The sequence below is a fragment of the Haliaeetus albicilla genome, chromosome 1 (assembly GCF_947461875.1).
Source record: "Haliaeetus albicilla chromosome 1, bHalAlb1.1, whole genome shotgun sequence".
NCBI lineage: Eukaryota > Metazoa > Chordata > Aves > Accipitriformes > Accipitridae > Haliaeetus > Haliaeetus albicilla.
The window spans coordinates 55,067,879-55,082,801 of NC_091483.1; the positions used below are offsets into that span (position 1 = coordinate 55,067,879).

General features: G+C 43.0%; 1 protein-coding gene across 9 annotated transcripts in view; it reads right to left on the reverse strand.

The window, feature by feature from the left end:
* Positions 1–10,779, reverse strand: part of FIP1L1 (factor interacting with PAPOLA and CPSF1) — a 44,425-nt gene extending 33,646 nt beyond the window's left edge. For 3 of the 9 annotated variants that reach the window (XM_069790232.1, XM_069790258.1, XM_069790248.1), the window contains exons 1-6: positions 10,565–10,777; positions 9,686–9,725; positions 7,262–7,319; positions 3,641–3,744; positions 1,378–1,439; positions 1,070–1,177 (exon numbers count right to left, since the gene is read on the reverse strand). In XM_069790232.1, the coding sequence (XP_069646333.1) occupies positions 1,070–1,177; positions 1,378–1,439; positions 3,641–3,744; positions 7,262–7,319; positions 9,686–9,725; positions 10,565–10,646 (454 nt within the window). In that variant the 5' untranslated portion in view covers positions 10,647–10,777. Of the gene's footprint in view, positions 1–1,069; positions 1,178–1,377; positions 1,440–3,640; positions 3,745–7,261; positions 7,320–9,685; positions 9,726–10,564 lie in introns of all 9 variants that reach the window. The other 6 variants (XM_069790225.1, XM_069790208.1, XM_069790218.1 and 3 more) reach the window with 5 other exon arrangements.
* Positions 10,780–14,923: the final 4,144 nt, after the last annotated feature.

Sequence of the window (14,923 nt, forward strand, 5' to 3'; positions counted from 1 at the left end):
AAAACAGCTTAGGTATTGATCTAAAAACATACTACTGAAATGTACAATTCAGTCTTACATCAGTAAACACAGAGTATTCACGGCTAAGACTATAAAACCAGAAAAATTTAATCAGAAAGAGTATCTTGCCTAGCATCCTGTCTCAGGGATCGAGAGCAGGTACTTACAGAATATCACAGGATATTATAATCCCCTTATCATTACAACAGGACAAATATAAGATCTACAGGTTTACTCTATGTTCAGTGAAGAACCATTCCCTTTTGCTTGTTCTGTATTTTGACTCCTCATTTCGTTTTGACTCCTAGTTTCATTTGATGCCACGAAGTATTTTTATTGTAAGAGAGAGACCAGACATAACACATATGCACAGAATATATTTCAAATAGCTAACAGTTCAAACACCAGAATAGTATTAAAGGCTTTTTTCCATTTTGTAGACACTATTTGCATTGCCAAAGCAATACACAAACACTAGGAAAAACTATACACAGCAGCAAGTTGTACTGCCACTAAAAAACCCAACCAACACTGGTATTAGACAAGTCTGGCCAAATCACTCGAGCCAATCAGACAATACAAACAGGAGACTTATGGAAAGCCCATGCAGTACCAGCTTCTTCTTCAAAGCTTATGGACGTCTATGCATGAACACAAACAAGCACAAGCAGTTACGTTACACCTTTCTTCATGTTCAAACCTGCTAGAAATATTTTCCTTTCTGCTTTATCTTCTGTCCTATGGCACACACCCATGGCAGTAATCTCCATAGAAATACAGTTTTCCAAGGAGAGTTCAGGATATACATGTATTAAAAAAAATAAAGGGCATGTCCTACAGTCTCTTTTTACCGACATATGTGCAGGATGTATACTAAGAAACATGGCACACCAACACACTCTGTGGCACACCACAAAGGCAACAAGTAACTTAGCTGCTTTTGTCAAGTTATATTGTACAGTATCTTCTAGCTATAGGGTAAGTAACATCTACATGCAGTAAATGGGAATTATTATTAAAATAACCTACTGAATACCTACATATCAGCTAATGTAAACCAGTGCATTACCTGGCTTTCTCCAAGGTTTATCTTCAAAAGAATCTAAATCTACTTCCAGAAGTGGCACACCATTAATACTCCCTGGTGCATCTAGATCCACCCCTTTAACTTTTGCACCTGTGAAGAAAAGTTAGAAAGTTAGAGCCTTCTGTCTCTACCAAAGAGAGTATTAACAGTTGTAACATACTTAAAATAGAAATAAAAAGTCAGATTTAAATTTATCAAGAAGTTTTGGAAGTGAAAATTATTTCCTTCATCCAAAACAATCAACAGGTTTTTTTGCATTTTTACTAATATTACTATGTAAATTTTCTTACCAGAAGATCCATAAGCTCGTCCTCCTGTCTTAATATTGAGATTCACAGGTGCTGCTCCATAACTTAAAGAAATTAACAAAAAGCTAATTAGACAGAGAGAACTCTTAAAACAGAAGAAAACACAAAACACGAGTTAGCTAGATCCAGAAACAAACTGGACCCAGGCTCAATCGCCATCCTGAATCTCTAGCTTTCCAAGTTGGTAACACTGTAAAAGTAAAGAGATCAGCCTAGGAGGAAGAGAGTGTACCTTTCTATGCTCAGTAGCAACTTCTCCAACTAATAAACAGTTGTGAAGCAAGTCCCAGTCACTCTTCCTGAGTTGAAAGGATAAAGACCTTGATAGAAACAAGAATGGACAGAACCAGAAGAAGAGAGAAAGGAAAAATGCAGTTCATTTAAGGATACAGATGACACTCTGGGATTAGAGTAAAAACAAAATAAAAAAAAAGAAAGGGTTTAGACAGATGCTTTTCTCTTTTCATAATTATTCCCTTTAATCTGTACAGAAGTGGAAAATACAAGCATTTCTTTACAATGATTGAAAGGCTGCCTGTTTCAATGTACTTCTAGCTATCACCTATCCTTGTGACCAACAGAAAAGTATGTAACATTTCACTTTCCAAAACACTTGAGAGCTTTCTTCATAAAAATGCTCTCAGAAATCTAGATACTGAACTGATTTAACTACCTTAGGAATTACAGGATTGTTCATTTGGAACATTAAGAGGTAGCTTTCGCTACCATTTGCATGCAATGTATCTTACCCTCACAGGTGGTATCAACCCATAAACATAATGAGACTAGCATATAATTAGAAGGCAGTGTATAGTTTACAGTACCACTTCCATTAGTTTTCATTCAAATGCTACAACAGTACAAAACTGACACAAAACATTTAACCTTCTGATCTGCCATCCTCTGTTTGGGCCTGACCGTCAAACACATGTTACTTTTTTTTAAACAGCAGTTGACTACTGTATAAAAAATAATTTAATCCTATAAAATTAACTTGTTATACTGAAGTTAAAACGAACAGCAATGCTGACTTTGGTTTAGGTTACTGCCCTTCCATGAACTTTCTGTCCAATTTGCCCAGAAAAAAGGTTTTTCAGAAAACAACCATTTCTACATAAAACTTTCTAATTGGAGTTAGGATCATCTGCTTATTGTTTTCTGTATTCATGGAAAGAGCACCAGCAAATCCACTGAGAATATAAATCTAGTTTTGCTTTAGTCTCACAAAATTTGAGGTCGCTTCCTACACCACAAGCATACTGCAAGTTATTGGAAGCTGACAAATAAAGAACTGAAAGAATTGCTATTTTTTATATTACATTGATTTGCACAGCTATTTTAGGATTTGAAATACTGGAAGTTTAAAAATATTATGTTTCAAAAATGAGTAAATTGCCTGCATTCTGAAGTTAAGAACACAATTAATATACATGAGTCAGACCTACCTGCAGACCTGTCATAATTCTATTAAGAAATGACGCCCTAGTAACTCTGGTTTTAATAAGCGTAAAAACATTAGGATTGCCAAGACAAACTAGCAGACCACTTCCCTCAAAAAACTTCCATGTAATAAAAAATAATATTTCATGATTTGGGGTAAAATTAATACTGTTCAAAAGTGTTCAGTGAAAAACAAGCCCTTTATCAAGAGAAGAAGGAATATGAGACAATAACAGCAGCAAAAAATTTCTTGAATGGTACAAATGCCTAAAACGTGATCTTGAGAAATTATGTCCAGAGATTGGGAGCTCAATCCTGAAGTACATTAAAATCCTATTTGAGAACATCAATAGGAATTGAAAGTATAGAGGTCTAATTAGAACTGTATCCACTACAAACAGAACCAAGGACAAATGTTTCTAATATTCTCTGTGCTTATCTCTCTATTATTTGCCAGAAAAGTGTCACCATCACAATAATGACCCTAAAAATGCTATGTAACATAGCCATTCCATAATAAAACTCAACACTTGACTTTACAAACTTAATACAATTACTTCTCAAAATCTGAAACCAAAATTTAACTCCTACAACAGCTCTTCCTTTAAGACATCTCATTGGTTTAATTTCACTTTTTTTGTTTTCAAGTCATTGCATCATTGAAAACATTGTTGAAAAGCTGAAAAAAACCTAAATTGAGACTAATTATGCATATAATTTGACACTGACAAGTATTAAAGAGCCTGAACTAATACTTAAATGTGATCTTCAAAGTCCCCCCAGTTAATGTTTGCAAATAACTTACCCATACTGTGGAGCTCCTGTTTTAATATCCCCTATGGTGACTTGAACATCATCTTCATCATCATCACTATCACTATCACTGTCATCCTCAGCCTCTGCCACCTTCTACGAAAGAAAAAGTCATTGCTTAGACAAAAAGCAGTCACTTACCTTTACAGTGGAAAAATAATCCAGACAAAACTATCCACTCTAGAAATCTTTGAAAGAAAATTCTCCTTTTCCTAGAACTCAGAAGCCAGTAGCATTAACAGCAAACTTAGGAGGCTCATCTGCTGAAATGCTACAAGTATCCAAAACATCTGGATCAATATAGGGAAGTATCTTTAATACTAAGCTCTGTTTCTGAAACATGGTATTACCTAAATAAACACAAAATAGTTTCCACTATCTAATATCCTTTTTCCCCTCTATCTAGCTCATACACACCAGTTCTACTCTTATCTTGTCACTCAGGGAAGAACTTAAAAGATATGCAAGACTAGCTTCTTGCCATCCTTCATTACATATCCAGAGTAACTCAAATAAAAGTTTTTCCAATTGTAGATGAACACTGCGCTTCAGAGAAATCTAATCAGTTACTAACATCAGTAAACTATATAAAATACTTGAGATTTTTCAGTGACCAGGCTGAAAAAAACAGATACAAGATTGCACTGCATGCTGTCCTGTTCCATTGCATTCAAGCTTTCTGGTAAGTAAAACAGTCATGCCAGTTCACACCAAGAGTTCATTCAGTCCAGTGTTTTGGGTTTGTTTGGTGTTTTGTTTTGGCTTTCCCCTCCCAGCAACCACAGGGGAGAGAAAAAACAGGGCAAACACATATGATGCTCCTCCCTAACACTTTTTTTCAGCTGCTGACTATTATCAGCTCAGGGTATTTCCTAAGCCAGTTATGGTTTGTCTGTTTAGTAACCCCCAATGGATCTTTTTCTCAAGTACTTGCCCAGACTTCCCTTGGACTCATATAAACTCCCAGCAGCGACACTCTCTTTGGCAAGGAGTTCCATAGCACTGTCTACTGCATGAAGATCCAACCTCTTTTATTTGTTTTCATCATGGCTCCTACAATTTTCATATGAGAATTGGGACTGTTAAATGAAAAGGACTGTGAGGAGTGAATCCTTATAGTCTCCATACATGATTTTGTTAGCCTTCATCATATCCTATGTATGCCTGTCTTCCAGGCTAAGAAGTCCTTGCTTACTCAGCCACTCCTTGTATGGAAGCTCCTTTGATTACTCTTGCTGTTCTCTCAACTCTTCTCAGTTGAAGTAAAGCCTTTACAGTGTGAGGAGAACAGAGCAGCACATAGAATTCAGGGTGCAATTGAACCATGAATTTATGGTATAACAATATCTTCCATTTTGTTCTCTATTCATTTTCTGTAGATACCAAGGTTTAACTGCTTTTTAGACTCCAGACAAGCAATTAACCATTAATTTCACGATCTTTCTGTGTTTCTTAGTGCATCCCTCCTAAGTGGCAGTGATCAGCTCAGAGACCACCATTTTATTTGTAAACCTGTTTTTCCTCCCATGAACATCACTCTTCTTTCTCTATACAGAATTTCAATAACCATTTACTAACCAGTCAGTTCTTCACAGATAGTCCTTGCTCTTACTATCTTGAATAACTTTGTAACATCAGAAAACTTGTGATCCCACAACTTACCCCTTTTTCAAGTAACTTATAAACACATTAAACACCACAGGTTATGCACAACGTTCCAGGGAATCCCCACTGGAGGTGACTTCCTTCAACGTGAAAACGGAACCTTTACTTCTACCCTCTGTTTTCTATTTTTACACATCAATTATCCATGTGGTACTCATTCTATAGCTGCTTAGTTTTCTTGAAATCCTTTGGTGAGGAACCTCTTCAACAACTTTGTGGAACCCAAGTGAACTTTATCAACCAGATCACCCTTATTCACATATTTGTTGAATCTTTCAGCAAGAGGCTGAACATACCAAAGCTGATTCTGCCCAGGTAGCCTGCAGTTAGTTATCCAAGCACAGCTGAGCTCCAGCCTTTATCTATTATACCATTTATTAACTTGCCTGGTACATAAATTAGACAAAAATAAGCAGCTGCACAGAAGATAAGATGTTGGAGTGCAGTTCATCCTTGCTATACAATATTAATATAATTTACATAACATTTAAGAGTCTAACGGGGGGGGGGGGGGGGGGGTGTGTTTCTAGATCAGCATAGATATTCTGTAAATAACAGCTGAAGATGGAAGACAGTCTTTGAATGCCCCACTGCTGAAAAGTACAAGTTGACCACTCTCTCACACACCAGGCAACCCACACAGCAGAGAGCCACTACAAATGCATCAAACAGAAAATAAAATTTTGTTTGGAGCATGTACCTTTTCAAGCAAACCCAATTTCACTTATAAACAATGATTTCTTAGTTCCCTCCTCACAGGAATATTCACCTTTTCTTATTCAACCAACTTGAACACCATCCATTTTTCTAGGTTGCTGCTGACCCTTCATGTGCACCTTTCACCATGAAGTCTCAGTTTTATGGAGATGTTCTAATGATATCCTAACAATGGTAGGCTTTATATAGGTGAAAAACACAAAGATCTGCAAGTACAAGGAAACTGCACCAATGAGGATTTTCAGAAATATTTTTAAATCACCAAGTCCAAAAAAGGATACTATTGTCTCCTTTTACCTAACATATTAAATCTATTGCCCACTTACAGTATTAGCATCAGCACAAAAAGCCTTTGGTGCACTTAAAATAAAGAGCTTTTCAGTTTAAACAACTGAAGTAAGTTTAAGTTTTTATAATTTTTTCCCCAACTTTCAGTAAGTTGTAATATCTTTTATAACTAAGGTATCAGACTTACTGAAAAAAAATATACTTTTGAGAGAGGCCAGTCCTTAGAACTTGCACAAGTATCATTATAATGGTTTCTCCATCACTTAAGAGAATTCTTGCAAAATATAAGCTAAAATATCCCAGTGAGGTAAAATTACAATTTTTTCATAGAACAAATTTAAACTGTTCCCATTCACAGTAAACTGAGGCCTTTTATTAACATTGCAACTGCAAATTTCATTTCCTGGTCCTTTCCTTCATCATACTAACACTGAAGTTAAACTGAACATTGAAGACTACTACCAAACAAGTCTGTTTTGTTGCCTCTGAAAGGCACATGTAATTCACCTCTTGGTCTGCATTTTCCCATAGTTCTGCAAATGCTGATTGTTTATCACGTTCAAAAAAGAAAAATGATCAGAGGATTTTACTTTCCTTTCTGTGAGGAAAAATAGAGAGTATCATTTTGAAAAGGGTATCTTTGAGAACAGACAGCTGTCTTGACGCACCGTCTTTCCCCCCCAAAAATGGAAGTACTATTCATTTATTTTCTGTAAGTTAGATTTAAAAAGTGGACTGCAGCTGGAAATCAGAATTCCTAATTTAGTAATCTCTACAAAGTTTCTGCAGATAGTGTCAAACACCTTTCAGGAAAAAAAAAAAAAAAAAAATCAAAGGCACACACTTCCACATTAATTCATTTAATTATAAGTCCTAGCCAAATTACGAATACCCCTTAAGTCAAAACAAATTAAAGCAGTATTTCAAAAACATTTAAAACTACCGTTTTCACAACGCCATTTTCTGCCGCGTCCTCTTCGTTTCCAGGTGGGGGCGGAGCACTTGAACAAAAACAAACAGGAAAAGATGAAACTAGGTATTTATGCGGATAGTATTTCACACATATCAGCTAATGAAAAAAGCCTTGCTACATCACTGCAGAGAAGAGCCAAAGCTCCAGCTATCTTCTGCATTAATTAAAAAAAAAAAACAACAGAAAAAATTTCTAGATTAATATAACTTTATATTAGCAGGATAATATTTAGCTATCATAAATCATACTAACTGGATGTTTGTAGAATACTTGGACATAATAAGGCATTACACCTGGATACTCTTGAAATCAAAGTGAAATCTTCCACAATATATGAAGGGAGAATAACAGCTTCCCGCCCCTGCAGACTGACACTTTTCAAAGACATAATGGAAAAAGCATTTAAATACCCATAGGTAATGTTGCACTGAATCAAAATTCCCATATCTGTATTGTGAAATTTTCTTCCACCATATGGAATAGATACAAGTCAATGATGAATTCAATTATATTTTAACTGTATGCTGAAAACTAAAAATTTTAAAACTACTGGTCTACGTAAAATGACCAGCACTGTCAAATCCATGCAAATGAGCTGTCTCACTGGGCTTACCTACTGCTGTTTCTTAAGCAGCAATATTTTCATTTCCACAGTTCCATTAACTGTTAGGATATTGCATCACAATTAGCAGAGTAAGCAGGGAGCCATTTAGAAACAATATTCTTTCACTGAAAAGATATTTCTGAAATGGAGTGAGCAACTGCCAATTTTTATTGAATAGAATGATTTTGATCCTGTCTTCTGTGGGCAAAACACCCACTCACGAGCGTTGCACCAAAACCCAACACAGACCAAGTACGACCCCAAGGATTCAAGCCTGAGCATTTCACTTCACCACCCAGGAAAATGACAGACTAGCTACAGAATCTGAATAAAACCTCACAATTTTTATATATACAAAGAATGCCAAAACTGAGAGGCCAGAGACCAAAACTTTTAACAGGTAAACTGTCACCACACTTCCAGAGTTCCAAACACAACTCATAAGATGCATAAGCTACCATTTGTTATGCCTTTTAGTCCATAACTATGTATTGAGGCAGACAAATGCCAAGCTAGACACTACTGACCAGAAACTGGAGTAAAACACCCCTGTTTCTAAAGATCATTTCAGTTGCCATGCAAGTAATTTTCTGAAACAACTCTAATACTGACAAAAGGTACCAGGTCAAGAAAAGGAATCAATTGATATGGAATAGCTTCCAAATAAAAAGCAAATAAATAATTAGAACTCTTTGCTCTGGAAAAGAGATGATTCAAGACTAATGTGACAGAGGTCTAGAACACTGTTAAGTGACATGGAAAAGGTGACAGGAAACTACTCTTTCTTATACTACAGGAACTAATGGGAATCAAATAATTGCATCTAGTAGCTGCTTCAAAATGATATTGTATATAGTCAAGTGGTAGAGATCATTACTGCTGTATCACACTGTGCCTGTCAAAAGTTGATGTCAGTTCAAAAAAGCAACTGAGCAAACTTACGGACAAGAAGTCCACCAAGGGTAACTAAATTCAAGAGCTCTCATTGAAAAAAATCTCTGTTGACTGGAAGCATTTATAAAAAGTAAAAACACAGGTTTTCTTGCATTGGCTTCCCCTTTATTTGTTTAATTTGACAATCAACATTTTCCATACTTTATCAATTGTGAGACTTCTTTCATTCAGTATGAGAGACTTATTCCCATTTCCAGTCAGTCCTTGCTACCAACCTCCATCAACTTAGCTAGCTTCTCAAAGGAGCATCTTTGTGCTCTCTCATACAGCCCCTTATTAAATCAAGCTGGCTCCCTCAAACACTTCCAAAGCTTTTTCTAAATTTCTTTCAAATACTCTCTTACTAATAAAAACAACCACCCCAAAACCCAAAGTAGATGTGTTATGCAACCTGCACATCAAGCTAGCTGGTAATCTTCCACTGCTTCCTTGTATTCCTCTTCTTGTAACTACATTGTAAACTCTTTGGGAGACAAGACTGTCTTTTAATTTCTAAATTGTCCAGAACAAATGAAGTCCTGATCCATTACTAAGACTGCAAAGCACATTAATTACAGAAATAAAAGACCTGCTGGTATTTTGTGAGGGGCTACTGCTGTCCATACTGTTAAAACTTAAAATAACTTTCATACGCAAGTGTCCCAATTTCACAGGTAAAACCATTTCACAGAAAAGACAAGTCATTTGAGCAGGTGAAACATACTATCTTAAGGTGATTTTCAAAGACACCCGAGTGTGTTCGGGTGCTATGGACTTTCAAGCAACTGGGAAGAACGTAACGAATATAACTTTTGTGTGGCCACACTGCAGGACTTGCCAGTTCTCAAGATACTCACCTAGCTTTTTCTTCCTCTGGTCTCTCTGCTTCATTTTCATCTATCACAAGAGAAAAGAAACACAGCGGTTAAGAATAAAATCCCCCGAAAACCAACCGTGACAGATATCTCGCCACGCGGATTATTAGGCAACCCTTCAGGTTACTACTGAGACATTTTCATAACGTTTCAATTGCGAAATTAGCCGAGCAGACCCCCGAGCCCTCGGAGTGCTCTGTACTGACAGGTCTACCACAGGGGCAGGGTTTCGTTTACAGGTTTCGTTACGATTTGAACGTAAAGAAAGTCCCTAAAGTTGTAAAGAAAGTTCGTGCGTAAGAGGTTGAGGCTGCTTCAGTACTTCAACGCTGGGAGCCCGGGCAGGGGGGTACGGGGGCGAGGCTCTGCCGCCCCAGGGGTGCGTGTGGGGCAGGAGCGCCATGCGGGCCTCCCGCCTCGGCGGCCCAGCACGCCGCCTCGGCCTGCGCGGCCAGGGCAGAGGGGGCCGGGAGACCTTCGGCGCCTCAGAGAGCGGCCGCCCGGCGCCCGCGGGGGAGGGGGCAGGGAGCCACCGCCGCGGCGGGGAGGGGGCCGCGCACAGGCCCGGGACCGCACCGCCGGAGGGCTGGCCAGGAGGAGGGGACTCAGCAGCCGCGGGGGTGGCGGGACGGGGGGACCCTTTTAAACGGCCGCCGGCCAGCCCGGCTCGCCGGGCAGGTGCGGGCCGCGCTCAGCCGCGGGCGGGCGGGCCGGCCGGCCGGCCTGGCGAGAAGGCGAGGCGAGGCGGCGCACGCCGCGGCCTACCCCCCGCCCCGCACCCCGTCGCCGCTGGCGGGGCAGAGCGCCGGGCCGGCGTGCGGGGGACGCGGGCTGGGGACGGGGGTCTGGGAGGGTCCGTACCGCCATAGAGCCACTCCTCCTCCTCGTCTCCGGCGGCCCCGCCGAGGTCCGCCGACAGCCGCTCCACCTCGCCGGTAGACATGGCCGCCTCCCGCGGGAAGCGAGGGCCCAGGCCCGGCGGCGCCGGGGCCTCCCGCCGCCGGGCAGCGCCGCCGCCCCTCCCCGGGCCTCCGCCGGCGCCTCAGGCCGCGACCGGGCGGCGGCCGGGGGGTTGCGAGCGGCCGCCCGGCCCAACGCCAGCGCTCGCGGAGGCACCGCCGCCGCCTGCTCGGCGCTTCCCCTCCCCCGCCGGCTGAGTGACACGCACAGGAAGCGGGCCCGGCCCGGCCCCGCGGCGCCCTGGGCACGGGCACGCGGGGGGCGGCCCGGCGGCGCCCGGCCGCGCGGGGAGGGAGGGCGGAAGGGAAAAGGGAAGGGAGGGCGGGCGGCCGGCGGGGGGACGTGGCCGGGCGCGGCCCGGCGCCCTCCGCTCGCCGGGGGGCCCTGCCGGGCCGGGGGCCATGAGTGGGGAGAAGCGGAGGGGTCTCCCGGCTGCCCGCGGGAGGAGCGGAGCGGGCCGGGCCGGGCCGGGCCGGAGGGGAAGGGGGAGAGCCGCCCGGCCGCGCCCGGGGGCTGCCCTCTCCGCGGAGGCCGGTCCCACCTCTGCGCGCTGCCAGTCGCCGGCACTCACCTCGGCTGTGCCTTCCCCACACCCTCCCGAGGCGCGGCGCGCCTGCCAGAGCCGCCCGTCCTTCCTCTCGCTGCCCTTTGTCTCCGCTGCCTCTCGGCGGTCCTTGTGCTCTCCGCCATCCCCAAACGCCCGTCCGTCTCCCCAGCGGGGAGCACCGGCAGCGTGGCGGGCTCCGCTAGCGCATCCTCGCCCACCTCCAGAAGCAGGACTTGGCCGAACGCACGTACAGTCCAGTGCCGTGCTTCTACTGGCGGCTGATGGCAGCTGCCGGGGGGGGGAGCGTAACCGCAGGATAAACGCGCCGCTACTTCTACTAGTGCTGTCCTAGCTTTCGGCTCAGGCACTCTCCCAGCTGGAGGTAATATTCTAGGTTTAACAACTCTTCATGAATTCCCCCCCCCCCCCCCCCGCGCCCCACAAATTGCCTAGTTTTATTTTTAGCTCCAGTAAGAGTGTAACGTTCATAGCGTGCATTGAGTGTTCCAGAGCGTAACTACGCATTTCGTGAAGAAACCGCTCTTATTTTAAAAGCGGTGGCAAGGAGCAAGCCACTTTTAGTGATGCTTTTCTCACTTCACATCTGTGAATGCTGCATTAACAACTGCAAGATTCATGAGAAAATTTAAGTACCAAAACCTGTCAAAATGAGTTTCGACCAGTCGTGTGTACGAACAGAGTCTTACGATGTTTGTGGAAACTAAAGAAAGGACCCCTTTTTCACCACAGGACAGCTTGTGAAAAATCACACCAGAGGGCTTGACTGTATTACAAACACATCACAACTCTGGGTGGGGGTAGGTTATTCTTTGAATTGCCTGCATAGGGAACCTTATTTTAAAGTTTCATATACGGCATGATGTTTCACTGGAGTTCACATGAACAAACTACCTTCTCCAAAGGCATTTTTTTCCCTGAAATTAAATGGTTGGGTGTCATATACTGATCATGAATTATGTGGTATAATTGGGTACGTTTTCATCGTGCAGTTCCATTTTTTATACATTGTAGTGGAGTCAGCAAAGGTGTTTTTCACCCAAAACATTTCTAGATACTTGTTTCTCATAAAATAAATTTGTATTGTAGTATCTCTTACTGGGCATCAGTATCTTTCTTCATTTCTGTTTTGTTTACTTGGCCATTTAACACACTTCTGCCTGACATTAAAGGACATGGTAGAACTCATAATAGTTTCCTTTGACTGCAGACACAAGGAAGAAGAAAGAAACTACGTTTGTGGAAAACACCCCAAAGAGAAAGCAGGAGTAGGTATAGAACATAAAATCTCTTAAAATACATCAACACAGATCCTCAAAGTGGTTTTCCTGGTAGAAACCTTTAAATAGACATCTCATTGAGCTGGTGGTCATATAAAAACTATCTTGAACACTGGAAGCTCACCCAAAAAGGCTAAGTCCTGAAAATGGCTGCCAGCCTTCCACTGCTCCCAGGAAAATCTTTACCTACCTCTGGCTCTGGTTGGACAGAGAGCGTGCTCTGAACCTGTTCTCTGCTTTGGTTCTGAGGACAGAGTGCTGGCCTAGATAGCATTTTGACTTCTGCCCTCAAAGGTAAAAACTCCCATGGGTCCCAGCCACTGGAACACATCTGGCAGTTTCTCCTTACTGCTGCGCAGAGGGACAGCAGCAGTTGAGGCCTGAAAAAAAGGCTTCTCCCAAGGCCCTGAGTAGCTAAAAGGCTGAGGACACCTCTCTGTGAGCTGCATAAACATCTGACTTGCGGGTCACGCTCCAGAAACCCACAACAAGATATCCAGTTTACGGGAACCCTTTAATACAGTTCGTTTTCTAGCACGGTAGTTGTAAATTTGCACATGGGATAAAATAAGCTGTAAAAACAACTTAGATAATGTTGTTTTGTAATTTAACCACTATGATTTAAACTGATTAACCTCATTTTGTCTTCTGGCTAGTAATCCTTTTTTTCAACATTGGCATATGCAGAACTAGGTGCAATATATACAGTATTTATAGAGTAAAAAAGCTATTTGTTTTCTTAGAAAAGCACCTACTGTTTTGACAATACATCTGAAAAAAAACCCCAACCTTTAAAAAATGCTAACTAAAGAGTTGGACAAGTCATAATACATCTAGCTTTTGTCCATGGCACTCAAGCATAAAGCAAAAGCTCAGAGATACGTAATCTCTGAGGTAATTCAGTCTGAGAGGAGGATAATTCTACTTGTGTATAAGCCCAGGGGCCCAGTGGTTAACCATCCCCAATCCTTTCTTGGCATTCATTTTTCAAATCAAAATAGTCAAGAAGGCTACTAACTTACATATTTTTCTAGCATCATAAAGTTATATGCCCTAAGGTTAAAATAACAGATTGGGGTTGGAACAGCACAAAGACATAAGTCTGAGTTTTGAAGAGGGAAGAATGCATTGGGGTAGGAACATGCATGGAGGAGACTGGAGGGAGAGAATTTAATTTTGTTACTGGAAATCTGGCGATTCCACATTATTTGTTTTTCAGTGTTCTGAAACAAGCTGAACCTGCAAGAGACCTAAGAAGACGAATTAAGATAGCGGATGAACTAATTAAATAGTTTGTCTTTTCGTTATTGCTGATAATCCAACTATGCCAGAAAAAGTATTCTCGTTCTGTGCTAGAGGAGGTTGCCCAAGCGCAATACTGCGTAGAACACAGATTTGCAAGCGAGCCATCCATTCTCTGGGGAGAAGGAGCTGTAGATGCATATTATGGCATTTTTTCTAGTTGGCCGTGAAACTGATTTTGAGATCAAGAGCTTTTTAAAGGAGAAATGGAATTTAGTTTGTCACGTCTCCAGCTGTGTATCGTAAAAGTTGCATTTATTAAAAGAGAATATTTCTTGTTGCTAGCTCATCAACCACAGGGTTTGTTAATACTAACAGAAGAAATACAACATTATAGGACAGGGAACGGCGAAGGACGTTTCACCTTTCCAGTGCTGTACGTTTAAAAAGTATCAGCAAAACAGTTGTTCTCTGGGTATAACAGAGATACTAATGCAGCAGAAAAGAGGTAGCGACATAAATAACGACACTAATTGTTCTAACATTATGAGGAGCGAGACCAAAGAAGCTCCTAGCCTTTCCAGGAAAATGGCAGGCAAAACTGAACTGTCAGTGCTCAGAAGTCCCTGCTGGTACCGGCCAGGGCTGCAGACTGCAGCAGAGTTTCTATGTATTACAGACGGTAGATGAGAGAAACACGTTAATGTTTGTCAGAATTCGGCACTGCCAGCAGAAAGAGGAGCTCCCTGCCGGCTCCCCTCCCAGAGAGGTACCCCTGCTGCCGCTCTCGCGGTGTCACAGACCTGGGCGGGAGAACTGGCCGAGGCTGACCCGTGGGGAGACCAGGCCCCGGACCGGCTAGCAGGAGTGCCGGGCGGGCAGCCCTCACCAGGCGCCCAGGCCACGGCGGCTCCTCGGGGACCCACCACAGCACAGCCCCCGCGGCCGGAGGGAAGGCCTCGCCGCTAACCCCGCCTGAGGCACCTGGGCCCCCGCCGCCTCCCCGCAGAGACCCCGCTGCCGCCGACCCCAAGCGACCCCGCTGCCGCCGGCCGCCGGCTCTGCCACGGGGGACGGACGGCACCGCCCGCTGTGCCCCGCCGTGCCCCGCCCCTCCCCGCCGGCGGGCAGCCAACCCGCGCCCGCCGCGTCATCCCGCGGCGCCGCCGGCGC